The sequence below is a fragment of the Apus apus genome, chromosome 5, assembly GCF_020740795.1.
Source record: "Apus apus isolate bApuApu2 chromosome 5, bApuApu2.pri.cur, whole genome shotgun sequence".
Classification (NCBI taxonomy): domain Eukaryota; kingdom Metazoa; phylum Chordata; class Aves; order Apodiformes; family Apodidae; genus Apus; species Apus apus.
In genome coordinates, this window is record NC_067286.1 from 17,101,708 (window position 1) to 17,127,747 (window position 26,040).

At 41.3% G+C, this 26,040-nt stretch overlaps 1 protein-coding gene across 11 annotated transcripts in view; it reads right to left on the reverse strand.

Annotated features, from left to right (window-relative positions):
* Nucleotides 1–26,040, reverse strand: part of BRSK2 (BR serine/threonine kinase 2) — a 323,594-nt gene that overhangs the window by 103,576 nt on the left and 193,978 nt on the right. For all 11 annotated transcript variants that reach the window (XM_051622561.1, XM_051622560.1, XM_051622559.1 and 8 more), the window contains exon 3: nucleotides 10,195–10,280. In XM_051622561.1, the coding sequence (XP_051478521.1) occupies nucleotides 10,195–10,280 (86 nt within the window). The remainder of the gene's footprint in view (nucleotides 1–10,194; nucleotides 10,281–26,040) is intronic.

Consider the following 26,040-nt stretch of genomic DNA (forward strand, 5'->3'; position numbering starts at 1 on the left):
GGTAAAAAACAGTCTTCAGGACAGAAAAACATAAAGTGTTTGCCTGAGTTTCTCCTTCCCTTTTATCTTTCCCAGGTATTACAAGTCCTCATCTCACTATGGTACTACTTTTCCCATTTATTCTAAGCAAGGGAGTGAATTCTAACAATCCCAGAACAGTAGCCAGAACTAGTCTCCTATTACATTTGGAGATAAAAAGTAACTTATTGGTGAATTAAGCTTTTTTTTTTTAAAAAAAATCCTGTCTAAGACTTACAGCATCAGTCTTCCTACTGTAGAAACATGGAAAACCCTGCTCTGTAAAAGCCATTGCAGGGAGGTTCAAGGAAAGGAAAGACAGCCTCTGGCTGGCAGCATGTGCAGTATCTGCTGTGATAATACAGAGAGGAGCTATATAAGGAAAAAGACTCTGTAAGAACACTCAGCTCTTACATCTTGGATGCTTGGGACACACACCAACTCTTCTAATCCTATTTCACATGAGGGAAGCATCACAAGTATTAAACCCCTGTTCATTACTGACAGGGAACTGCAAAGCAAAGTGACTTGCCCAGGGTTACAGTCACCCAGTATAAGATCTGGGATTAGCACCTATGGTCCCTTATGCCTTCTACTCCATGCTGTCCGCACCACCAATTTCCTCTCTGCTTGCCAGAAAAGCAAGAAAACAACAGCTTCTGCCACTCTAATATGAAGCCAAGTGAATGTGGTGTTAAAAATAAATACTTGATTATGTCTTTTTCTCACTAGATGTATTTTTTAAGAGGCTGTAGAAGTATTTTAAGGTCACAGCTTGCTTTCAAAAAGACACCAAGGTCCACGCCTTGCATGATATGTCATGTCTCTGCTAAAAGTCAAGACACAAATAAAAAAATCTCTGTTTAAGTTTAAAGCTTGAAGGAGACAAGACTTTTATCTTTACAGGCAAAGAAGCCAAATGCTTAATACAAGAATAATTTCCTCTGTTTGAGAGGAGCAGAGAGATTGTGTGCAGCAACATTCTATCTATTCCATGTGGTATTTTTCCATCTGCATCCCACCATCATCACCACCACCTCCCCTGTAAAAGTTCTAAGATCCTACCCTCAAATGATCCACTAGATATTGTATCAAATGTGTGCATGCAGCTTATAAAAGCAAGATAGTCCTAAGCTCATTTCTTTCTTTCTTATTAATTTACTCTTCCAGGAAGCAAAACAGTAAAGAAATAATAATAATAAAATAAACGATATAGCAAAGGAGGGATGGTTTCTGCATGTGAAAGAGATGGAGTAACCAAGACGAATGTGGATAAATCTGGACTTCAACCACCTTTGTTCCCTCAAGATTCTGACTATAGCAGGAACCAGCACAGACTCCAGAGCTCTCTAATTCACAGCAGCCTCCCCATGGCTTGTGCTATAGCTTAGACTGGAAATCTAGCAAAAAAGCACTGTGCCTCGTCTCATCATTACCCCAACTTGCCTGAGGATCGCAAGATGTGACAGCCCAGATTTACATAATTCCTGCACTTGACACGCTGTCCTTCAAGTCATTTTAGTCTTTTAGAAATCCTCCATGTCTGTAGGACAGACAGAGGATGGTCTGTTTTCCCCCAGGAACAACTGATAAACATCCAATGATCAACACATTTTGTCAAGAATCACCATATTTTTAGTTGTATCGAACTACATTAACTATCTGACAGGGCTGCGAAGATTTATGATACAACTACAAAAAGTAAAGAAAGAAAAGAAAAAAAAAGCTGTGATTTTGCCCCAAAACACACACAAAAAAGGCAAAAATTAGGCACTTGGCTAAAAAATCTTCCTTTTCTCCTGAATAAATTAAGATGTTAGTTTTAATCTCTAATGTCTTTGGTTGTCCTACCATCAACTCAAATCCAGCAAGGGTAAAACAGAACTCCTAGCCTCACCACCATATTCCACCTCTTCCTTTACCACTAGAGACAACACCATTTATTTGATTCAGGCTTGTAGTGTGGGTGTTACCTTTGACTCAGGCTTTCCTCAGATCCCTACAATTTGGTTGTACTGGTATCTTCTAGATGTTTTCTTTATTATATTTCTAAGATAATGGTTTTCCTATTCACCCACACAGCTAAAATTTCTTGTTTAATTTTAGCTAGAAGTCTTGTATCTAAATTAATTAATTAATCATCTCTTTCACTTTGATAAATACATTCTTGCCCCACTGCTGGCGATTCAAAGGAGATGTCAGATCACCACTGCAATATCATTTCCTTAGCTTTCCACTTTGACCACTCCTTCTGTGCTCCCATTGTCTCGTTTTTCTATACTATATCTAACACCAACTAACTGCCTTCACTTCTAGATACCAGATAACCCCTTCTATAACCAATCTAGGATCCCTTTCTTGGCTTTTGATGTTGACTCCTGTCTGACCAGCCTCCAAAGCCAGACTGCACCATCCACTTAATATCCAGGAAAACAACTCTGTACTCTCAAACACTCTACCTACACTTGGAAGAGCAACACAGTTAATGCCAGAGCTGCATCAACATTTTCTTCAGGTCCTTCCTTTCAGACTGTTCTTTGATGTGATGCTTGACAACAGTTTGGATTTCCCCATCACAGGCTATAGGTTCTGGTTTTGTCACATTCCTGTTCACTGCCAGCACAGTAAAGTCTTCTGCATGACCAGATTGTCTTTGCACTACAATACTATGAAAATATCACTTAAAACAGCAATGAAGGTAAGTTTTGCTGATGAATCTTTCCCATCTGGTGGACTATGCTATACCTTATTAAAGGGTGCTTTCGACCAAGCCCTAAGGAGCTCTGAGGAGTAACTCACAGAGCTCTTACTGAGGCAAGGCAGCTACATGCTACCTTCAAAGCAGGACTGTGACAAAAAAAACTATTCTGGCTCTGAGCAATGCCTAGAAAAATGCTGTTATAGGAAGACTAACTGGCAAAGAGAACACCAGGACTGTGCCCTATCAAGCACACACACACACATAAGTTATGATCTGTAAAGAATGAAAAGCTGTCTTTAAGCTATTTGCAAGGATGGTGTGAAAGAAATACTAAAATTCTTGCTAGATGGGATTGCCCACGGTGCCCCATCACTATACATGCCAGTGTGAGTATGCAGCTCCTGTTTTCTCAGCCTTATAGATTAAGACAATTTATGAGATATTCACAGCTACACAAATTAGGTCCTGTGGGACAATACACATGTATTTATTATTACAGAAGTGTTAAATAGATAGAGGTCTTCAGATAAAAGCTCATATTGAAACCTGAAGTATTTTAGGTAAGTATTATAAATACCAAAAAAAGTGGAATACTCCCTGATGCTCTAGGAATGGTAGTCAATTAACACACCTTGTTTTGGTCAGGCAATAGAAGGTTTGTTCATCAGGGCATGTGATTATCTGTCTATTAGGGAACCAGTTTATATTCTGTTTTTTGTTAAATGCTATGATATTTACACATATGATGCACAATCTTACTTAAACCTAAACAAGTAGGTTGGCTTTCAACATAAGCTTGAATGTAACACTGGGTACCATCACACACCAGTGGGTGAAGTTCTAGGACTTTTACTATGTTGAGAAATTAGATTGGATATTCATGTAGCACTGGGCAACCTTTAAGATGTACAACTAAAGGCGTGCACTCCAAGCAAGATGCAAAACCCAGATGCAATCATACAGAAAGAGATACACACAAAGACAAGAAAAAATTGAGAGAATTTCTTCTTGTTTCCCCTATGTTCAAGAGTTGAATGCTTTGGGATGCCTATGGGTAAGACATTTCATGAAGCTACCGCACCTGCTGAGAAACTCAGCTGCTCTGTTTTATCATTTTATAGTTAATTATTGCATGAAAAAAATGAGAATAACTCTAAAACTGGGGAATATGGTACTGGTCAGGATACTTTGGAGCTGACCCAGATGTCTAAGCAATTATTGAGGCCAGGGACACAAGTCAAGTCGGAATCTCCCTTATAAGGACCAGTAGGTCTTCTATTATTTTCTGTCTCCGTGTTTATTGGTACCCACCCATTATTAAGCATCTCTTCAAGTTTGGCCACGGAATCCAACACAAATGGAAACGGCTGCACCAATCTTGATGAACTCTGAACTGTCTCACAGTAGTCCAAAATCCCCAGCAGATTATTCACAAGGAACAAACTACTCCCTTTGACCAACTCAGCTAAGAGCTAGTAAACTTATTACATTTCAAAGCTTTGAAGAAGCAAAAAGTGATCTCTCTGGAACAGCAGACTGATGAAAAAAAAACAACACAACTCCTGGTGATTCCTCTTCAATGCTACTACCCTACTTGCAAAATGTGCTTCCATCCCTAAAAGTGAACAAACACACATGTAGCAGAAAAGAGATTAAAAGCTGCCCAGCCAAGACTGACGTTTCAATTCTTTGACGGCTTTTTCGTTGCATTGTTTTCTATTGATTAAATAACCTCTATCAGATATTAAGCCCCTTGTTATTGGTGCAGCCTACAAATTATTCAGAAGTTATATAAATTCTAATGGCTGTCATGAATTTTTAAACTCTAATTTGGCACCAGATAAGGAACTTTTTTTTTTTCCTCTCACCTACAAGAAAATGTGCATGCGTTAGTTATTTGGTTAGTTTTTTTCCAAAAGACAATTTTAACTCATCTGCTTGTTTGAATGGAGATTGCATTTGATTGCTCATTATGTTTAGACATGAACACGTTGCAGCTTCTGTGGAAAAGAGGGTGTCACGAGCCCCCCTGGCATCAGCTCATGACAGAGAGTTAGCTGGAGATTATGCTGTTGTGCTCTGTACTTTTGATGTACTCAGGATGAAAGGTGTTTTGAGCAGTGCCTTCATGGTGTGTAGCCATGAATGCCAAGGCAGTGCAGCAGCCTTCTATTTGGGCACATGATATGGGATGGATCCAGCCAGAGGGATCCTCAGGATAAGACAGATAGAGCTGAGACAACATCCATCAGATCACTGCTGCCAATTCTGCTAGTGACTCTATACATTCAGGGTTTATTCTTCAGAGCTAAGTGGCTTTTCCTTTAAAAACCAGGACCCAGACACACGCAGCATTGCCTACCAAAGCCTGGAAGATAAATTAGGCATGTAAAAATACTGTGGCTCTGGGGCTACAGCTCCCCTTGACCTTTGCTCACATCACAGAATTGCTTCACTACAGGCCTGCTTTCTGCCAAGCCCAGCATCGTGACCTGGACAGTATGCAAACGCATGTGTTAAGCAGAGGGCAGAAGATACAGTCAGGCTTTTGGGTAGAACTTATTAGGATCATGTTGCACATGATGTAGCATTAATCATCACCACCACCACCACCTCTCTGCAAGCCCTGCTTTGTGCCAGGCTGGCATTCCTCCTGCAAGCAGTGGTACCTGTCCTTAGCGCAGCACCCCATCCCCTTCCCCTGGTCTCTCGCTAGATCTGCATCTCCAGGCCCACCCTTGACTCAAAACCTGCTGTGGGCTGGTTCCATTCCTACAGTTGACACGCTTTTCTTTGGCTACATGTGCTTGTAATTCATGACAGTACTAAAATAAGTCAACAGCAGAGGAAAAGAAGTCTAAGTCGCTCACTATGAATATTTCTCTTAATTCAAATCAATGCTCAAGTAGAATGTAACTCTGTCTTTCAGTCCTATTCTATTATCTGCAGCATTTGACACCCCACAACCAGACTACCAAGAAGCATCTACCACAAAATGGGCTGATACTGAGCTCTTAGAGCCACTCCAACTTTCTGAATCCTCCTTCTGCCTTTATACAGGTTTCCTTGCAGATGGACTGAATATCAAAGTCCTGGGCTACCAATAACAGAAGAACACACAGAACACTTTTTATCTTTCTTCTATCCTCTTGCATCTCACAATTAGTTTTCAACAAAGATAACCAGAAGTAAAGGAAAATTCTGCAGGAGAAGACTGGCAGCATGAATGCCTCTGCAGACACCACCCAAGATGTAAGTTTTCACTCCTGCTGTCAGCTGATCTTGTACAAGTCAGAAACGTGAGGAGACCTTTTAATTTTGTTATCTGGCTCATTGGGAAGCACCTTCACCTCTGAAATCAGGAAGCAGTGTGATATGTACAATAAAAGGAGGCTTGGTCACTTGCCCAGTGATAGCACCGTGCTGCTGAATGATGAGAAAGCAATGACTTTTTCTTGGAAAAAGAGCTGATGAACGTATTTCAAAGAACAATATTCTCATGTCCACTTCTTCTCTCAAAACAGATTCGTGTTTAAAATGCTGATCAAGTTGGACAACACAGAGATTTAAAATAACTGCTCCCACCAAATTGGAAAATACAAAATCTTAAGTGTGAAGATTTAAAAATTCATCTACATACATATTCAAATATATGTATGCACCTATAAATAGAAATCTACATATACATACAGGTGCTGATGGAAAATATAGTAAGAAATACTAGTATAAACATCTGAAAGAAAAGGTCAGGGAGTGGTCTCCCACAAAACTGTATCAGTCAGCTTTATCCCGATTAGAAAGGGAAAGTTCATCTCCTGTGAGCTATGTGATAGCATTTAGGTTTCCATGCTAACAGCTCCTCCAACAGTGGAACAATTGCTTTTCTAAGATCAAAAGGAAAGCTGAATTTACTGCATAAAGTGCAGTAAATGTATGTACCAGAGATTTAAGAACAAAGCATAAGATTGCTTCCTAGAAAAAATCCAAGCCAACCACTTCCCAGAAGGAGTGGGCTTTGCATGTCTCTTCATATTTAATTTTCAACAAGTCTGCTAATGAGAACCTCCTGCTAATTCACAGTGGCAGTGCTGCTAACAGTGTATGAACTCTATCTTCCTCTCCAGTTGCTACACAAACTGTCTAGGGCCAACTCAGGAAAGTTCTCTTCTATACATATCACCATCATCCAGGTTCACAAAGTTCATTTGCAATGCAGAAACCATACGACCAAAGCAGCACTTCCCCCCCAATATGCATGACAGAACTTTGTTATCAGCTTTGTTATTGCCTCACTCACGCCCTTTGTTTATTTACATTTCAATAAAACTCATGACTGTCTGAACTTGGCTAGTGAAAATGTCTAGTGCACACACAAATTTTGGCAGCTTATTGATCATTCCCCATTATGAATCAGAAATCTAAGTTCTTAAACAACTTTGTGCTTACCTCATACCAGGCTACTTTTACTCATTCTTGATGTTTCAAATGGGAGGATGATCCCTCCCTTTCTGGCTCTTTTGTCTATTAACATTATATAATGGGAGAGAGGCATAGATTGTCTACAGCTATTTCTAAATTACCTATCACTGTGGACTCTCAATCTTGCTTAAAGGCCACCAGTGTGATCATACAACAAATACAAAATAGTTCAACTGTCAGTAATGTTGCTAGTTTAGCCAACATAATGTATATCTGATGGTATACCTGCACACACACACAGAGCCAAAATGCAGCTGTGTCTTCCTCTATGTACCTAGAACTGCAGTACACAGTCTTCTTACTAAATAAGAGAACTCAAAATGCTAGATAAAGACCTGGATGTCTTAAAGCCCACAGCTATCTCATTCTCTCCAACCATCTTGGTAAAAAAACCCACCAAAACAAACAGAAAATGACTGGTAGGCTAACACAGATATGCTAACAGATTTCTATGATATTTTTTTAAAAACTAATTTTCAGTGTTAAATAAACTGTGGAAAAAGGATTTGATTCATGGTTGCATTAGCAACCTACTCAACCAAAGCCCCTTGTAAAAAATTAAGTCATAAACCAAAAGTCAAACATGATTTGTGAAATTAACATTTATCGAGGAAATACTCCCGAGCACTGCATCGTTAATAGTCTCCGGTATCTGAAATATCACCCATAATTCACAAGCTTCTCTGAAACCATGCCACTACTGTTACTGCTGAGATGGCAGGCATGATGGAAAGGTACTATCACAACCAGAGAGCAATCCTTCTTTTGATGCTTGTCAGAACTAGAGGTCACTGTGTCTTATTATTTGGGAAAGTACATGCATACGTGTACTCAGCCATCTCACACTTAAAACACTTTGCCCCTGCACAAGCACTGTTCCACCTCTTCAATTTATCCAAGGCCATGGGTGTTTCTAATTTTGAACACAGAGGTTTGGCAGAAGCTCTGCATTGTGCCCTTTCTTTAAAATAGTGACTGATGAAAAAGGAAGCATAATTAACAGTCATTGGCTCTCTCACCGAGTCAGTGTCTTTCAGCAGAGGGAGATGCAGACAGCTCAATCTTACAGGCAGAGGAGCTACATCACAAGCAAGACTCAGTGATTGCTATAAAGCTACACAGTCACCAACTGAGTCCACTTCGGAGCCAAATATTATTTAGAAGCCAGGATATCCAGATATAGCTTGAAGTTACTGGATGCTTCCCTTTTCAAGGTGATTTTCAGCAGGAAAATATTTTCCTGTCAAGGAATGCAGTAATTATCTTTTATTTATTTATTTATTTTTAAAATCTTGGTGTGAGAGCATCCTCACTGCTCTGAGCACTTGATATTCTTCACATGGAGCAAAAGAGCCCCCAGGTCTTTCAGGGTAAAGAAGGACAGACAGCCCAGATAATCTCATCTGCTGGCTTCACAGGCCTTCAGAACAAGAAGAAAGCTTCAGAACCTCTATAACACATCCCCTCACCCCAATTGATGATCATGGCCTTTCATCATTTATTCATACATTATCTCCACCACCCAGGTATACTACACCTACCTCTACCACATCAGCTGTATGCTGTGTTTATGCAAGTGTGCACGAGTTCATGTGTGTGTATACCTAACATTACACAACATTAAAAAAAAAACAAGGATCACAAAGAAGAATATACCCTTCCTCTCCACCAAAAGAAAGCCTGGGGCGTCATCCTACCCTCCTTTAAGGCACAATCCAGTGGAATGTACGCTTACAAACAGTGCCTCTTTTTTCAGGATTAAAGGATAACTTTCTGGCTGTAAAGCCTCATTTCCCTCTGCTACCTTTCTCCTGCATACAGAGAAAGCTGCATTAGATCTGGGCCTCTGTCCTCAGCTGGGGCAAACTGTGCTTAATGGACCTGTGACCATTTATGCCACTGAGGATAGAGCACTCAGCATGCAGCTCAGAGAACATCTGAGCTGGCCTCCACCCAGTGCCTGCACAAGCTCACTCTAGTAACCGCATTTCACTGTGGGTGGCAGGCTCTGCCCCAGAAGAGGACAGGGAATCCAAAAGAAATTACTGCCTGCTCCACTAAGCTAACCCTTAGGTGAAGAGGTCTCACTTCTTGGAAGAGGAATTCATTGCTCCAGCAACAAGACTGGCTGAACAGTCCATGAGGGATTGTCACCTCTATTCAACACACTTTCTTTGGGTAAACAGTCCTTCCCTTCTTGTACTGTGACATGAGGGAGAGGTCACTAACAGATGGTGGGTTTTAAAAATAGTTTATTTTTTTTTTTAACCACTCTTTTCTACTTGCAATAACCTGTTAAAAAGCTGAAAATAACACTGACTTCCCTACTGGATTACACTTTTCCATTTGGAGAACATAGATCTTATTTTTTTCCTCTTGTGCCAAGATTAATGTGGCCTGTTCGACAGAAGATTCAAGGTATCTAGTACCCTGTCAATCTTAAATAACTCCATCTGGGGACAACATCCCCATCTGGCAGTGGCAATGATCTGAAAAAAAAAAAAAAAAAAGGCTATGCTCCTTACCTGTTACTGCAATTTTCAGATTTCATCACCCTTAAAATAAAAAATCATTATTTATGGGGCAAATTCAAAATACCATTAGTGAGAGTCAAGGGTTTCAATGAAAACTACTAGACAAACTATCCACTTTAACAGTCTGTTACAGTCTTCATCCAAAACAGTTCCAGACCTTAGAGGTACAAATGTTCCTCCCCTCTTACAGTTTGATAGAAAACATTGCTTTCTCCTCTCCTCTCCATTTTGAGTAGGAGAAGAACCAGCATATAAACAAAGTACAGAGAAGAAGATGAGAAAAGCCAAGGAAATAAGAAGTGCTCCTTCATCATCCAACTATCATATATCACATGGACATCAGCTGAAGATGAAAATACACCCTTCTCCATTCTCTCAGAAACATTACCAAGTTCCAAAACTATCCTCTCCCTCCCTTCCTTTCTCCTTCCCCTTTCTCAGGCAAAAGCCAGTAATACCTACAAATATTTTTTATTTTCGTAAACATCATGCAGCTTTAAAACATGAGGATGTTCTATCAACTTCAGGATGGCTATTTCCCGCTCCACCTGGAAGAAAAAAAAAGAAATAGATTAGAAGCTTGTTCTTAGAATACGAGTTATCATTACACATTTTCTTCCTATTTATCCGTTTTCTGCTCCTCTTTATTTGCAGAGGATACAGCAACTTATAACAATGTATCATATTTAACACTCATAATTTCAGAAAGATTCAATTTTTTTCAGCCTCAGCACTCCCTGTCCTGCAGGATAGAAAACCAGCAAAATTTCAAGGTTGAAAGAAAAGTCCCAAATCTACCAAAGCTGCAGGAGTTATACAAAGATTCAAGGCTGTTCCTGCCTCACAATCCAAAGCCATTGACATATTTTAAAAGCACAGAAATTCTAAGATGTCACTTAGGGCTCTCCTGAACTGCAACAGGCAAAGGTGTGGCCACGCTTCACTACATATTGCGTACATAATTAATCTTAGAAAATCCCCATCCTGAAGAATTTGCAGTGTATGCAGGGGAGACAAAGAGCAGAGGACAGACAGCAACATGATTTTATAGCTGCAGAACTGAGGCAGTGAAAGGGAAAGAAATATAAGAAGTGACATAAGAAGTACAAGGTACAACAAGAAATTAAACCCCATTACTGGAGATGCAGTGTTCAGAGCCTTAAACATAAGACTGTGCTTTCTCTCAATTCCCACTCTATTCAAGCATGGCTACTTCTAAGATCATGTCTTCAACACAGAGTTAACACGTTGTGACTAAGTCCCTGTAATTAGCGCCAGCCCTGTTCTCACCCAAAGTCCTATCATGACTGCTGCGGTGCTTCTAACTTTAATTTACTAAGGTTATTCATCAGATGAAATGAGTGCAATTCCTCAGCTGCTAGCAAAATTGCTCTGTGCTGCGCAAAGCCACACTGTAACCACTCTGATTTGACCTAGACTAACTCAAAGGGAGTTATTGTAGCAGTGTGGAGACTGTAGATAACTGAAATAAACTCTGCAAGAAGACACAGTCTAAGCATTGCGCAACAGGACATGACAAAATTCCAGGAATCCACAAAGGCAGGAAAAGGATCTAAAGATGCAAACAAAGACAACTAGGTAAATTTTTTCCAGTCTTTCAAATAATTGATTGTCCTGGAGCCACTATGCTAACAAACAAAACATGAACAAACTACAAAAACATCTCTTAACATCTCCCCTGCTGGAATCGGATGAGTAATCAGGAACTTGTCCGAGTACACCTTTAGTTGTTCATGTCCTTTAATTTCCTGAGATTATTCTCTGCTAAACATGAACACAGGCAACTTTCACTGATTGCCAATAAGATACTCAGCAGGAAATTAGAAAGTGGTAATTTTCCAGCACTATGCAGAGAAGGAGGATATCCCAGCATGTTGGTTATCACACCAGATCTCTCTTCCTCTACACCACCACAAAACACTATTACAACAGCAAAAGTAACTCTTGTATACATCACCACGTCTTCCTTGCCTATCAGCAAGGAGGAAAGGGTGTGTGTACACATGTCAGTCTTTCAAAGACACTTACTCCTCTCAGAGTCAAAAGTCATCTGAGAGATCCACTTTGACATTTGTTGGGATCTCTGGAAATAGCTCCTTCAGAGAAGGTGGGTATGCACAGAAACACGTATGTACGCAGCTCAGCACTGCCAGAACTGCTGTGAATGCAGTGACACACAGTACTTGCTGCTGGCAGCTCTGAAGCAGTAACTTGCTCATGACCAGCACTTAGATGAAAGCTGCTTACACAAGCAGGAAATGAAACTTGGGTAGATTTCATCTCTGTAGCTATTTCACCAAAAAAAGAGGGGCAGCGCTAGTTTATTCCATTCTTGTCTCCTATTCAGAAAGACCTGTGAGTCTTCTCTTACAGATACGCACTGATATTTGCAGGGGGCTTGTTCAGCCCTGTAATTAATAAAGCTGGATTTGATTCAAGAATGAGGAAAAAGAAGAAGCAGCACCCAGTCCCATAATACTCTTCCAATAGTACTGAGGTTCACCATCAGCACTATGTACTACAGCTGCTCAGACACTGGAACTCCAAAAAAGTTCCCTTTGGATAGGGGAGATCATAGGGAATGTGACCATTACACTAGCTATGGCAGGGATCATCCAACTCTGTTCTCCCTCCTGAAGGATATCCTGCTGTGAAAGATGAAATTCCCTGCAGGTGTGCTGTCTAATTGCATTGGAGATTAACTTCTGAAAAACGTCTTGATGAGTGGGGTGGCAATGTGCATTCAGACCAAGTGCACGATAGATGGCAGCTTCCAGTCAGGGTCCTGCTTGGTTGCTGTCCTAAAGCATAAGAAGAGGCAGTGGTTTATGACTGGCACTTGAGGAGGGGATTCAGTTATGACACTGCATGGCCTATGTTCAATAGAAGAAAATCAGACCAGAGAGCAAGTACCTACTTCCTCCCTACAGATTTACATTAGGAACCAATTTAAAAATAAAAAACCCCACAAAAAATAAATAACCCAAGTTACTTTGCTTTCATCATTTTAAGTATGTGAATGTGGAAGGTTTTGTTCATAATTTAATCTTCCTGGGAGTTAAATCTTGATGGGAAATACACGTCTTGATTTCAATCCCAGGTATGCAGAAAGAATTCAGCCTGGTGGTATTTCACTACAAAGCATTTAGTTCAGTGGTGTGTTGCACCACTCCAGCCAAGGAGGCACTCAGCTTTCCAAAATCTGCTGCCTCTTCTAACTGTAACCCAAGGACAAAATGAATCTATTCATCTCAGTAAGACTTTCTATAATCCTTCAATGAAAAAGTTTTATGAAGGAAAAGTGTCATTAATGTACTTCTCATAATCCAGGCCTTGCCCCCATACAGAGGAGCAAGACGCTAATGGTTGTATTACTCCAAGAAGCAGAGATTCCCAGCAATCAATAACAGCAATCTGATAAAGACCATTCTCAAAAATCTTACAGCAGGGTCCTGCTTCTTCTCCCTTCCAAAGAAAAACATTTCACAAAAACATGCAAGGGACCATCTTCTCAAGACTACTACCACAGTCATTACTGATGGGTGATTCTCCCAGATCCTATTCATTACTTATAATCCCAAAGAGAAGCCAATAATTAATATGGGTTGGACATAGACTTTAGTTCTCAATAGTGATTTTACTCATGTGTGGCTCAGGAGGACCTAGCAGGCACCTGGTCATTATCAAAGGAAAGTATGTGAACTCACTGGCAAAATAAAGGAAGCCTGAAATAGCATGCAGCTTTACCTTCTTCTCCAGAGCTTTGCCAGCCCTTGGTGTGCCTTTTTTTTTGCATCCCTGTGCTTGCAAGCCAGGAAGTGCTGTCCAGCTCAGAGCTGGCAAGGACAGAGGAATGAAGAAACCCTGCAGGGGTGTTTGCTTTAATGCAGATACAACTATCAGAAAGCAGGCCAAGCTCAGAATAGCCTGTCTAGGGAGGCTGAGAGTCTGGGATAAACAGGAAACATGAAGAAACATTTGCATGATAGTTAAAAGAGAAAGGAAAATCGTGAAGCTTTCCCTGTCCCCTAAATGCCCGGTCATATCAGGGTCCCAATTACAGCCTGGGTTGCCAGCACTCTGGAGCCTTGAAGCTGGGGAAAAAGAGCTGTGAAAGGCTCTGCAAGGCAAATGGAAACACATTGCTAACTTGTAACCTTGCAGGTGCCAGTTAGAGGTTTTAAAAACCTAGTTCACCTGGTTTGCTCTTTCCCATATTCGCAGAATAAATAGACTACTCTTGAAATTAGCAAAGAACAGCCTTAAAGTAGAAATGGCTTTATACAACAAGTGACTTTATACAGCCATGACTGTAGGCTCAGTATGTCCTGTAGGGTCATTGCTGCCGTGGGGATACCACTCTTCCAAACAAACTTAAGCCATTACCAAATCCAAGCAATACCACATTACATCAGTTGCATCCTTAATTTCAGTCAGAGCATATATACAGTAGAAGCAAAAAAAAAATTTGTTTTTAAATTACTAAGCACTAAAGTATCTTGCTCTGCAGTTCTTAAGTCAGTTGATTTTTCACTTAATGTGGCCTTTCATTATATTTATCCAGAACTTCTTCAGCAGGCCATTACAGAAGCAGAAAACCACCAAAGCTGTCCATCTATGGAGAGTATTTCCTGCTGCTGTTGTAGCCATTAACTTCTCATTTCTGCATATACTGAGCCAGATTAAAAATATATTTAAGTCAAAAAAGACAGCTATTGACTTAAGTGGGCTTTGAATCAGTTGCTTTGAATCAGTCTTTCTAATTATCATTAAGTGGCATCTGGAAGAAATCTTCTATTGCACTATTTGACTAATTAAATGCTTTTAACATGAATTCAGGTTTTTTAAGTACTAGTAATTGCAAGAAAGTTCTATAAAAAGTGGATAAAAGAGGGGGAACCTACACTTAGATCTCCACAGAATCAGGCAGCTAGACAATGCTGTACAAAATGCTTACAACAGACAAAATTACTGGAAAGCCAAGCAATTCCTCATTTTTATTGAAAGCTCTACTATTGGCTCATTCCACCACAATTTTTGTTTGCTTCTCAAAGCTGTTTCCTCCTAAAGGAAAACAAAAACAGCTATGTGTGAGTAGCAAGTAAGGTGCATATTTGATCTTAAAATTTGCATGTTCAAATTTCTATACTATGAAGCTTTAGTAGGGAAGTTTATTTTTCCACAAACTATTATTGCAACATAATGTCAGCTTCTACTCATCTTTATTGAAACAAACATTTTTCCATAGTCCTTTCAAAACTGCAACTCAAAAAGTCCACTGAATTTTAAACCTTGGCATAAAGTCTGAAAGTCAGCTGAATGGATACCATGAGGATTCTCTCAGAAGTCCTTTCTGCTGGTGCCAACGCATCCCCACAATAGGAGAGGACTCCTGGCCTGGCCAAGCATATTGATTCTAAGATCTTGAAGTGATAGCGTTTGCATCCTACAGGTTATCTAGCCATGGAAAAATTCTACCCAGGAACTTCATGGTTTAACTTGGTAGTTAACGCCTGCAGTGTTCCTCAGCCCTCTGCCATAGGCTACAGAGTAAAGACAGCACTTAGACTTATCTGCAGTGCATGCTTCCTTAAGAAGCATAGGGTTATCTGCAGCGTATGCTTCTTTAAGAAGCATCAGGACTTCATGCAAGAGACACTGATGGGAGCTGACAAGGAGTGGATTTATTCATTCAGCACTTGAGATTATCTGCTGCCTGGTAGTACACAACTAACAAGTGACTGACATGCAAGCCTCTGCCAGCAGTCAGCAGAATTGGCCCCTTACACAGAAAGGCAAAGAGCGTCCCTGTGCCTGTCACCTTCTGTGAGTGCCACATCCTGGCTGCCATCACTGAGTAGTGAAGGATGCAGGACACAAACCAACAGCCACTTTGCAGAAGTAACATGATCTTTGACTTGTCTTTCTTTTTCTCTCCTGGTTCTCTTTATCCTGGTTTTTAATGCTAATGCACATTGCATTCTTTGACCTGGAGCTGAATGTTTACACAGCTGTTTTTTGGTTTTTGGTTTGGTTTGGTTTTGCTGGGGAGAAAAAATCCTGACCCATGTGCAGCTAGCACAGCATTTATGAGAAACCCACCACCCCTAAACAGCAGCCACAGCCAAACTTGTGTGGACACAAATACATACTGCTCCAAAGCAGCATGCTCAGTCCCTCTTGTGTGAGCAGCCCTGCCTGCTGTGCCAGATGTGCAGTGCTCACCTCAAACTTAAGAAATTCAAATCTAGCCTCCACAAGCAGTGCTGGAGGCAGTACTCACCTGCAGCCTTTCCCCCCCCTCAAAGGACCAGCAAACTTAATGCCTGGCTCATTTCAGGGATATGTACAGACACAATAGCAGGAAGCCAACAGGACCTGTGCAGAAGCACAGGAAAGGAGTGCAATTCATAACTCGTCCCCAGTAGAAGTTACTCATACTGAAGGTAGAAGGTATCTTCAAAAACACTCAGTGCCTTGTGGGCTGCAATGCTCAGCTACAGAAAAACAATCACTACACATGGGGAGAAACAAAGCTATAAAACTGAGGGGTATGGACAGTTCAACTCCTTCAACTCCTTTTATGATTTGAGACATAGATGTAATACGGGCAGCCCCAAACACAACACTGGAATGTTTGAGCCAAAGAGTGGGTGGAAGATGCTGAATCCTGTTAAGGGAATATTGGCAAGCACGAAGGAGGTGATACACCACAGCATAGATTAATATTGTGCCAAAAATGTAGTGTAGACCCTCTGAGAGCATTGGCTGGGGATACAATAAGGCAGAAGGGTTCCCCAGAACATCCAGGAAAGGGACCGAGAGAGTGAATGGATGCTGACAGTACCATGGACTGGATCCTTAAGGGGGTCGAAAGAGAAATTTTAAAGCACAGTTTTGGAAAAGTTTCAAAGGATAAACTCTCCACCACTTCCTCTGTGTCTCAGCTAGCTTCTTTCCCCCTCTTCCTTTTTTTCTCCATCAGTCACACTGGCCTTGTTTAGCTCTTTAGCACTGTCTTACTCAAAAGTCCTTCACACTTTCTCCCTAATACTCTTCCAGAAATAATAAGATTGCTGCTGTCTCCTTCTCTACATATTTCCTTAACATCCATCTCTGCTTCCATAAGAAATAAGGCACGTAACAATGGCTCCAGGAGAGGGCAGAATTGCTGGAGCTTTGTGGAGATCAGAGGCTGAATGCAAGTCTCCATCCCCATGTTGCTCAGTTCCACAACAAGCCTAATGACATTAAAATGAATGGAAAACAGACAATGTTATTTTTGTTATTCTATTATATTCTCCTGTGCTTCACTTTTGGGTGCCCCTTGTCTATTTAGCTGAATATTTGTATGTACTTGTGTATTACAATCTTATTTCAACCGAGTTAATAAACTCAGCAAGATACAAATGGTTGATATCTAGAAGGGATTCTCCATCCCAATAGTCTCTCACAGCTGGCAGTGATGGAAGCAGAGACTGAAGCAACCCACAGCTCTCCCCTTTGTTTCCTTTTTCAAAACGCATTGCTGAAGCACAATTGTACCTCCCAGAGGGACAGGCGCCAGACAAACAGCAGCATGAACCTCATCCAGGAACTATGGAAAAGGCAAAGGCAACACAGACACATAAAGTTCATGTTTGCACTTCACGTTGCAATAAACTGGGAGCCTTGAGGGGAGGCCTGGCAGTTGCAAGCAGGGGAATCAACAGCTAGCTCTCTGCCAAACTTTGGAGCCAGTGGCTGCATACGCTGGGAGGTCAAGCAAGCCTTCAGCCCAGCTCTTCTACCACAGCAAGACAACAGTAGCTTCTATTACTCTGCAGCACGAACTGCAGCTCCTGCCTGATATGCACCAGCTCTGCATTAGCTCTTCCATGTCCATCCCATCTTAGGGACACTGATCCAAAGAACTACGTATTCTTATGATGTTGAGATTATTCTGCTTTGTCCATAAAATCAGCACTCTGAGCACAGACTGTGTCTGAGGAATGCACTTGTTCCGAGCCTGTTTATCAGGACATGACCATAACTGGTGAGTCTCTACATTGATGTGAACTAGCACTTCAGTTTGAGACACCCCTGCCCATCCTTCTGTATGTGGGATTTAAATTTTTTTATGCAGACCGTCTTCAACCGCAAGCATGTCTTTTCATATCTTGCACGACAGGACTGAACAGCATGGAAAATAAGCAGTGACCTCTCAATATCTTAATCTCTGGGCTACCTATTTGAATCTAGCCAACAGGAGGTGGGCTCAAAACCTGTTACTCTAAGCTCATTGGTAACTCAGACAGCAAAATTAGCTCTGTGGACTCAGTCTCAGTCCCAGACCCAGGAGTAAAGTATTGGTACATGGTTAAATGGCAATTGTAAAACTGTCCCCTCTCTTCAACTGCTGCACATCACTGCTGAGAAATGACTCAAGTTTCAAGATGCTAAGCCCTGATGCATCAGCTTTTTCCATGGTGCCTGCCTCTTCTTGCTTTGGCATCTGGGATGCAGCAAAGATAGCAACACTGGCTGTGAGCTTTCCACTGGGTTTTAATCTGCAAAAGGATGGCTAATAAGGCAGAAATTGTTGCACAAAGCAAAAGGCAGAAAGAGAGAAAAGAGGAAGAAATAAAACTGCGTATTTGGTCCCAGTCTTGAGGCTGCTTGTGCTCTCTCCCTGTCTCTCCTCAGGTTCAGCCTGAAACAGAAGACACTATAGCAAGACTTATATTCCCCTCAGTGAAGACAACATCTTCCTCTGCTTTGTACAAGCATCAGAACAAGCAGAAAATTAGTTGATTGCTGCCATCAGCATTCAGGATCTCTCACAGCTGGGAGTTAAGAGATCAAAGACAGTAATGAAGGAACATTTTGTTTCTCAGTTATTTTATCTCTGCTCTTCTCATATCCTTCACATCACACACCAGTCCCTTATTGCTGGAGGTGCTGATGACATCTTGCAGCCTATCAACATCAATATCAGGATCAAGAAATCTTCTTGGCAAGGGAGGTTTACAAACAACATTGTAAAGACAGGCTCTCAAGCATCTCAGAACAGGCTATGAGGACGCACATTGTCCTAACCTCCTTCAGAACGCAGGGCTCAGACATCTCTGGCCATGCCCTTAAAGAAGGGTATAGCATATTCTCTGGAGCTGAACACAATTGTTTTCCATATCTTCATTATTTTTTCAAATACATTGTTCAGTCTGGTTGGACTTTCAGAAGTACTTAGCATTGGTCTGTTTCTCTAACTCAAAGTTCATGGGATTTGCACTACTAAATGAGACCAGAGTCAGCCAGCAATGAACAGCAAATTTCATCTTCTAGTTCTAATTTCCTAGAGGGGGGGTCTCATAATATGAGGCCTGCCTCATTATGTATTATTCTATACCTCGAACATTCCCAGGTCCTGCAGTATCTTAGAGCCTTTCCAAGTCCTAACGGTGAACTCTTCAGCTTTGCCAACGAGACCATAGCCAAAATATTCCCAACTTTGAAACACATAATCTTTTCCACATAGTGACAATCACTTCTCCAGGATAGAAAAATTCTCCCTTGAATTACCTGTGTCTCTCCAAAACAACCTTTATGTTTATGCCAAGTGGTACTGCAGTGCAGATACACTCACCAACACAGAATTATTGCATGGAGTGCAGGAAGGGCAAAGAAATGAAGGCATTTTAAACTTGAGAAAGGTGGCAGTTTCATTATTTCTGAAGATACTCTTGCTGGTTTGGCATCTTCAGAATATTCATCTTAAGTGCCACTGATTACTTGAGTCTCTTCCCATTCCTTTGTATCTGCCCTGTGCAACACATCTAATACATAGTTCAAAGCTGTTTGGATCCTGATGAAGGGCAACTTTGTTATGTCAGGTGATAATGCATTGCTAAAGAAAGTGCTAATGATTCGGAAATTACACAGAGGAAGCAACAGGAAAATTCTAATGTTAAGCAAATTAGTTTAATTCTCTGAAAAGAAAGGACTTGCCTGGACATGCTTACTCCAGCCATTCTTGAAGGTGGCAGAGCAAGCATTCCAAAAGAGATGAAAATGTGAAAATTTGGTCTTAGTTAAATTATACAACTTTTAGGTCTGTGCACCTTGAGATGTATTGGCATATACACAGGCATCCTCCTTTCACAATCTAATTAAAAATCCCTTGTACTTGCCAAATACTTACGATAACACTTACATATGCAGATTTAAAAGTGCTCGCAAATACTTTACTAAGAAGCTGGCAGGCTAAATTTTAAACCAGCAATATCTGAAATGGACAGCTGGGCTGGATCTACCCCCTCCCTCCCCAGTTTTGCAGCATTTTCTTCCAAAGATCACATTAATCACTCAGCTGAATCTTGTTCACAGATGTTTGGAACGTGATAAACAACCTGTGAATTAGGGGAGTTTTCCAGGACTCTGCAATACGGTCACAACAAAGTTGTGGAATGAAAAGGGATGCTGTTCATGTCATCCTCTTTACAGAAAAGAAGACCAATTACATCTCCTTCTAGTAGACATAATTAGCCCCCTTCTTTCCAATGGAGAAAGCCTTTCCCTCCATGAAAAGTTTATACTGCCTTCCACACAAACATGGGACAGACACAACCCCCACCTAAATCTTGCTGAGGCAGATGTCATGCTGAGCAAACCAGCAGTAACCTCAGATAGGAGAAACAGTGCCTGTGCTGTAAGGCAGGTATGTTGCATCCTGACTTATGCAAACCTAGTGGGGAGGAAAGTACCATAGAAATGCCCTCCTTGCACTGTACCGAACTCAGTGAGTTTGGATGTAAAAACTCCAGCTATTTAGGGTTAGCTGATCATTACACTAACACGTATGATGGCAAGGATTGGAGTTCATCCTACTGCTGTATAATATGAATTTGTGTGTGGGTCGGAAGTTTCATTTGTGTACTGCCTCCTACGCTTAAGCTCATTCTTGCATCAAAATAGAAATAATTCATATTCACAGTTCCTCCTCTGAGTAGGACATGTGCACTCTAGGTAAAGGATTAATCTGGGCTTTGTTGCTAGACACCATAGGACAGTAGGGCAGCATTTTCTTTTAGCTACTCTGTGCTGGACCCATTTTTCCAGGTCCTAGTAGCACAGGTGATCTAAAGACTTCTACAAAGCATCCTTGCAGACTACTCAGGAAAGCTCTAAGAGAGTTTGCTCCAAGCCCAGTTTACCTCTTGTTTACCAGAGGAACACAATCACATTGATGAGTTCCTTTTGTTTCTAAGAGTCCTAAAATTACTGCTGAAGGCCATCCAGTGAGAAAGGCTGGGAACGCAGCTGATAAGGAACTGAGGTGCTTTTAGGAGGCCAACATTCTTCTCTGCAGAGATCTGTGAAATTGTTAAACAGACTTGAGGCAATTTTCCATCCATCAGTAACAGCTTAACTCCATCCCAAGTGGATGACTTGAGGGTTATCTAAAGTTCTGTCATGTCCTTTGGTATCATTCTGCTGCCTACATATTCCTGTATTTAGAGAAGAGTATGTTACACATCCAACCTGGGAGCCTGTTTTTTATTTTGGATTGAATTCCTTATGCTACCACAGAAGCCACTCAAGAACAACCATGTTCTGTGCAATCCTAGGGACTGTGAGAGCTTTTTTCTGACTGTTCCTCTTCTGGTTTAGCATTCTTATGCTTGCTAACATTTCTAAACTTTTCTTTACTGCTCCATACTATTTTTTCCTGAAGCAGAAGGAATTTTCCTTGCAATTTTCCAGACCTTTTCCATATTTTCTTCAGGGTGGCTGGGGACATGAAATTGTAGAAAATGTTCTACTTTCATTTCAACAAAGTGTTTGAAGTGCATACTTTAGTCTGTATCACTACTCCATAGTCTATGGTCTAACTGCAAACAATAGAAAGACAGTAAAGAAAGAAGATGATAAAAAAATTTACCTTGTAATTTCTAGCAAACTATAGGAGAGTAACACAGTTTGAAAGCTCCTGGTCTCCAATGTGAATATTCTCCATGGCCAGCCAGGATTTGGTGATAGTTCTGATTTCTGACTCTTTAAACACACATTTTTCAGAGTTATTTTTTAAATGAGATTTCTTTTGACATGTCATCATGCACACAGGGAGCTAGGCACTGTTGTCCCTCTTCCTTCTGGGAAGGAAGGTTTGAGAAACCTGAGGTATCTCCACAGGGTATAATTTAGTGCTCCCCAGGCATACGAAGATTGCTGAAGCACTGTTGTTTCTCTCTGAACCCTTCTCCTGCTCATGATCTTCAAATGATCAGTCACTTTTAGTCCACAGGAGAGAGGGTTCCTGTCTGTCTATTGAAGACCTGAGTTTTCCAGTTCTGACCTCAAAGAAATGAGCAGAAGCTTCACTTAGGGAAAATATATACAAGCATACAGCTCAGATACACTCTCCTTGTGGAAATATTAAGCAGTTCTTGAAATCTGAAAGAGGAAATAAATGAAAGAAGAAAAAAAACACAAACAAACAGCCCTCTATTAAAAGTGGTCTGAATATTTTCAAATAAAACAAGGTTTCTTGTAGAGGGAAAGGAAATGTGTAGTGCATAGCTTTCCTCAACCTGAATTGTAACGGCCTCTGGATGGGAGTCAGCATATCCCTTCAGCTCTTCAGTGGGATCACTCTGCTGATGATCTTCTTTAAACCTGAGGATTCACTTAACCACTCAGTCTGCAGCAGGCTTCTTCCTGGGAGAAGTGTCTGATGTTACACTGCCAAACAGTTTATTGTGGAGCTTAGAGAGGGCATATATATATAGCATTGTTCTATTACAGAAAATCAGGCTGCCTTTCAAGAAATGCCCTCATTTTGTTTGAAACACCACCCACATTTTGCCGGAGCGATCCTAAACCAGCAGAATCTATCCAGCAAGGGGTTAAGAGTTTTTATATTTCATTTTTAGCACAAGCTAGAGAATTCCCTTCTTTTCTTTTCTCTTCCCCTTATAACACCTCTTTAAACAGAGTTGCTTTTTCCAGCCCCAAACACACCTAATGTCAAGGGGTCAAGCTACGTTTTCAAGTCCTTTGTTCACTGCAGCAGTATGGGGGCGTGAGATAAGTCTTTGCTGAAGCCACCCACGATTAAGACAACAGCACCACTAAGGGCTGCTGCCTTCTGTGCAGTCAGCTCTCTGTAAGCTGCTTTCAGCCCTCTGCTGTATCCGAGCAGCCCACCTCTCCCTGGGGGATCCCCATAGCCAGCTCTGCAACTGCGTTTGTGTTCTGCTCCTCACATCCAGCCTGCCAGCTCATTAATCATTCGGGATGCAACTGCTACTGCCATCACTGCAGGCACCTAAAGACTGAGGATGGTGTCTCCTCCTTGCTAAAGGAAGCTTTTCTCCCTCACCCAGCTGCTTTTAAAGGGAAACACACCGTTTGTGTGTGTGCTGCGACACAGGAATATAGGTTCTGACCTTAAAAGCAGGAAAAAGAGTTGTACTGCAGTCTTCATGGGGGCTGTGGCTGGCTCCCTGTTACAGCATGTTCCAGCAGAGTTAAGGCATTAAAATGCATGGAAGCAACATATCATGCAAAAGGCCAATAATGGTTGCAGAGTTGGACTAAATACTCTATGCCAGTTTCCCATCCAGACATATCAGGGACACACCTAAGTGCCAGCAGTTGGGTGAAGCACAACTGCTATTCTCCTTCAGTCCCTGGAGTACAAAAGTATGCAAAGCAAAACAGAGCTCAAAGCATTTGTGAGGCTACTCTAACTTACGCGTAGAGACCAAAATCTTTATCTTTACTCCCTCTAATGCAGCAGAGAGACTTGAGAAAGCAGGCTGTGCCCTTCAAGCTCCCAACAAATGTAACTGCTTGGTAAAATGCAGAATGCAATAGCAAAAGTGAAGTCAGTCTGCTTTCAGTAACAGCTTTTCCAAACCAAAGATCAGTCAGCAGCCAGAACAGGACTGCCAAGCATTTCCAAAATGTAAGGCATGTTTCCATTTTTCAACTAATCAACAGAAAAAATGAGGGAGCTGCACATGACCTGGTGTGCTGGTACAAAGCAGATGCAGTGATGTCAGAGTTCTATTCACTTTGCAGCACTAGCTGAGCACAAACAACAACAATAACCCCTTCACTGCTGCAGATAACCCTTCCAAAGTGGGTATTTTGTCCTGCAGGACAAAGAGAAAGAAGCAGGAATCCAGAGATAAATTAAGAAAACTAACTACTTTTCTATAGACTCCTAGGGGAGCTCTGATGCACTTGGGGTGCTTCTACATTCACACAGGACTCAGCCAGTATGACAGCTCCACTCAAACCCAGTGAGAGAGGATTTCATGATCCTTTGGTGCTAACTGCCTCCCTTTCTTGGTCTTCAGTGAACCCCTGCCCCCTCCTCCCAGACCAGCTCTGGGTATGGTCAGACACAAGATGGTCTTTCCAAGAATGATCATAATGCTTTCTGTAATTCATTCTTTTGCTCCTTCCAACCAATTTTTCTTTGGGTCCCTGGAACAAGCAGTCACTTCAGAACAGTGTCACTAACACATGGATGGTGGCTCCAGGACCTGCAGGGCACATGTGAACAAGGAGGCTGTATTAGAAAGCATCAGTGTTGAACACCTCACTGGCACATCTTCCTCCCTGGGGATGGGCTGCTGTCAGTCACTGTAAAGCAGTCTCTGGGTGCTAACATAACTTGGTTCAGGTCCTCAATATGTTCTAGTACCCTTTTAATTCCCAAGAAAAACGTGGATTTCCTTCAAACTCTGGATTTCCTCACATCAGGATAAAAGTGCTTTCAGCCCCTTCTTAGATGCATTTATTCCCCCAAAAGTACAATCACCAATTTTTTTTTTTTTTAAATCACCATTGAGAAACACCAAAAAGCTTTCAGTAACACTGCTTACAGTTAGTGTTTTTTTTCCCTCTGGGAATACAGGTACTGCAGTGGGAGCTTCATCAGATGCTATCAACAACTCCCATCTGGAATCTCATTAAGGAAGGATGTTTCCTCCCCAGCAGCTCTCCTGTAGGTGGCAGCAGCAGCTAATGCCCCCATTTTCAAAAGGTTCAGTAATTTTGGACTCTCCACACTTAAGCACTCTAGAGACAGATTTTCAGCTGCCAAACTCCCAGCAGCTAAGATTTGAAGAAGAATCCTCTTTCCAATTAGGTCTAATATAAAAATAGGATTTTCAAGTTGCTGAGACACTATAGTTGACAAGGCTTAATAAAAATTTGGCCTAACGATGGAAGCTGAGCTGCTCTGAAAAGTCCGGGCCTAAGCCCTAAATTTTTAAGGTGCTGGGGGCTGCTGTGGGGTCCCAGTGGCAACAGGAATAGTCAGTCTCATTACAGCAAGTATCTTCTACATATTCCTGAAGAAATGCACCCCAAATACTGGACATGGGTATACTGTTTGGCATAAATACACATATAAAACATATTCAAATGAAATGCAAGGTGCAATACCTTTTAGAACATATATATATACACAGTTCCAAACTTGAATCTGTATGAAGTCTGCATCCAAACCCACCTTTGGTGTCTCTCTAAACAAAATGTTAAGTACTCAAAAACTGGATGTAATAAGGGGTGGGGTTAAAGTTGGAATTATTGTCTAAAATTACATCCAAAGGATGCCATGAAACTGTCCAAGGATCTCATAACTTAGTCTGGATTCACTGGGTCTGGAAAGACTGGCAAACCTCCCTGGGATATGGCATCAATACTGACTTGCTCTTACAGGGTATACAAGGGAGTGTGTGAGGTTGAGGCATTGAGCTGGGATTCAGAAAGTCCACCTTAATTTTCTGATTTTCTGGGTAGCTTATTTTGGCCTGGATGGGTTACTTAATCTGTCTGTGCCTTAGTCCACTAGAGAATCAAGACAGTAAAATATTTTACTTTTTCCATATTTTTCTTCTCTTTTACATGCATTGCCTGTTTAGACTGTAATTGCTTCAGGTCAGAGATGGTCCAGAGCTGTTTTTAAACACATCTACAGTGCCTAGCATGCTAGGACATGTGCTAAGACACACCCTCTGACAAACACAGACAAAAAATTAAGTTTCAAAGGTCACCACTATCTCAACTTACAGCCTGCAGAGAATGAAGCTGTGGGGAGTGAAGTCTGCAATATATCATATGGAGCAAAATGCAAGTTCAAAGCATGCTGTCACAGCTGAGCACCTGATTGTAGTTGGTGGAAGTGCTCTTCTCTACTGCCCTGGCTTCATGCAAGGAACTGGGAGTCAGAAGCAAGCAGAGACACTGCACACTCTCTGAGCACGGGGAAGTACAGTGCCTCATAAACTG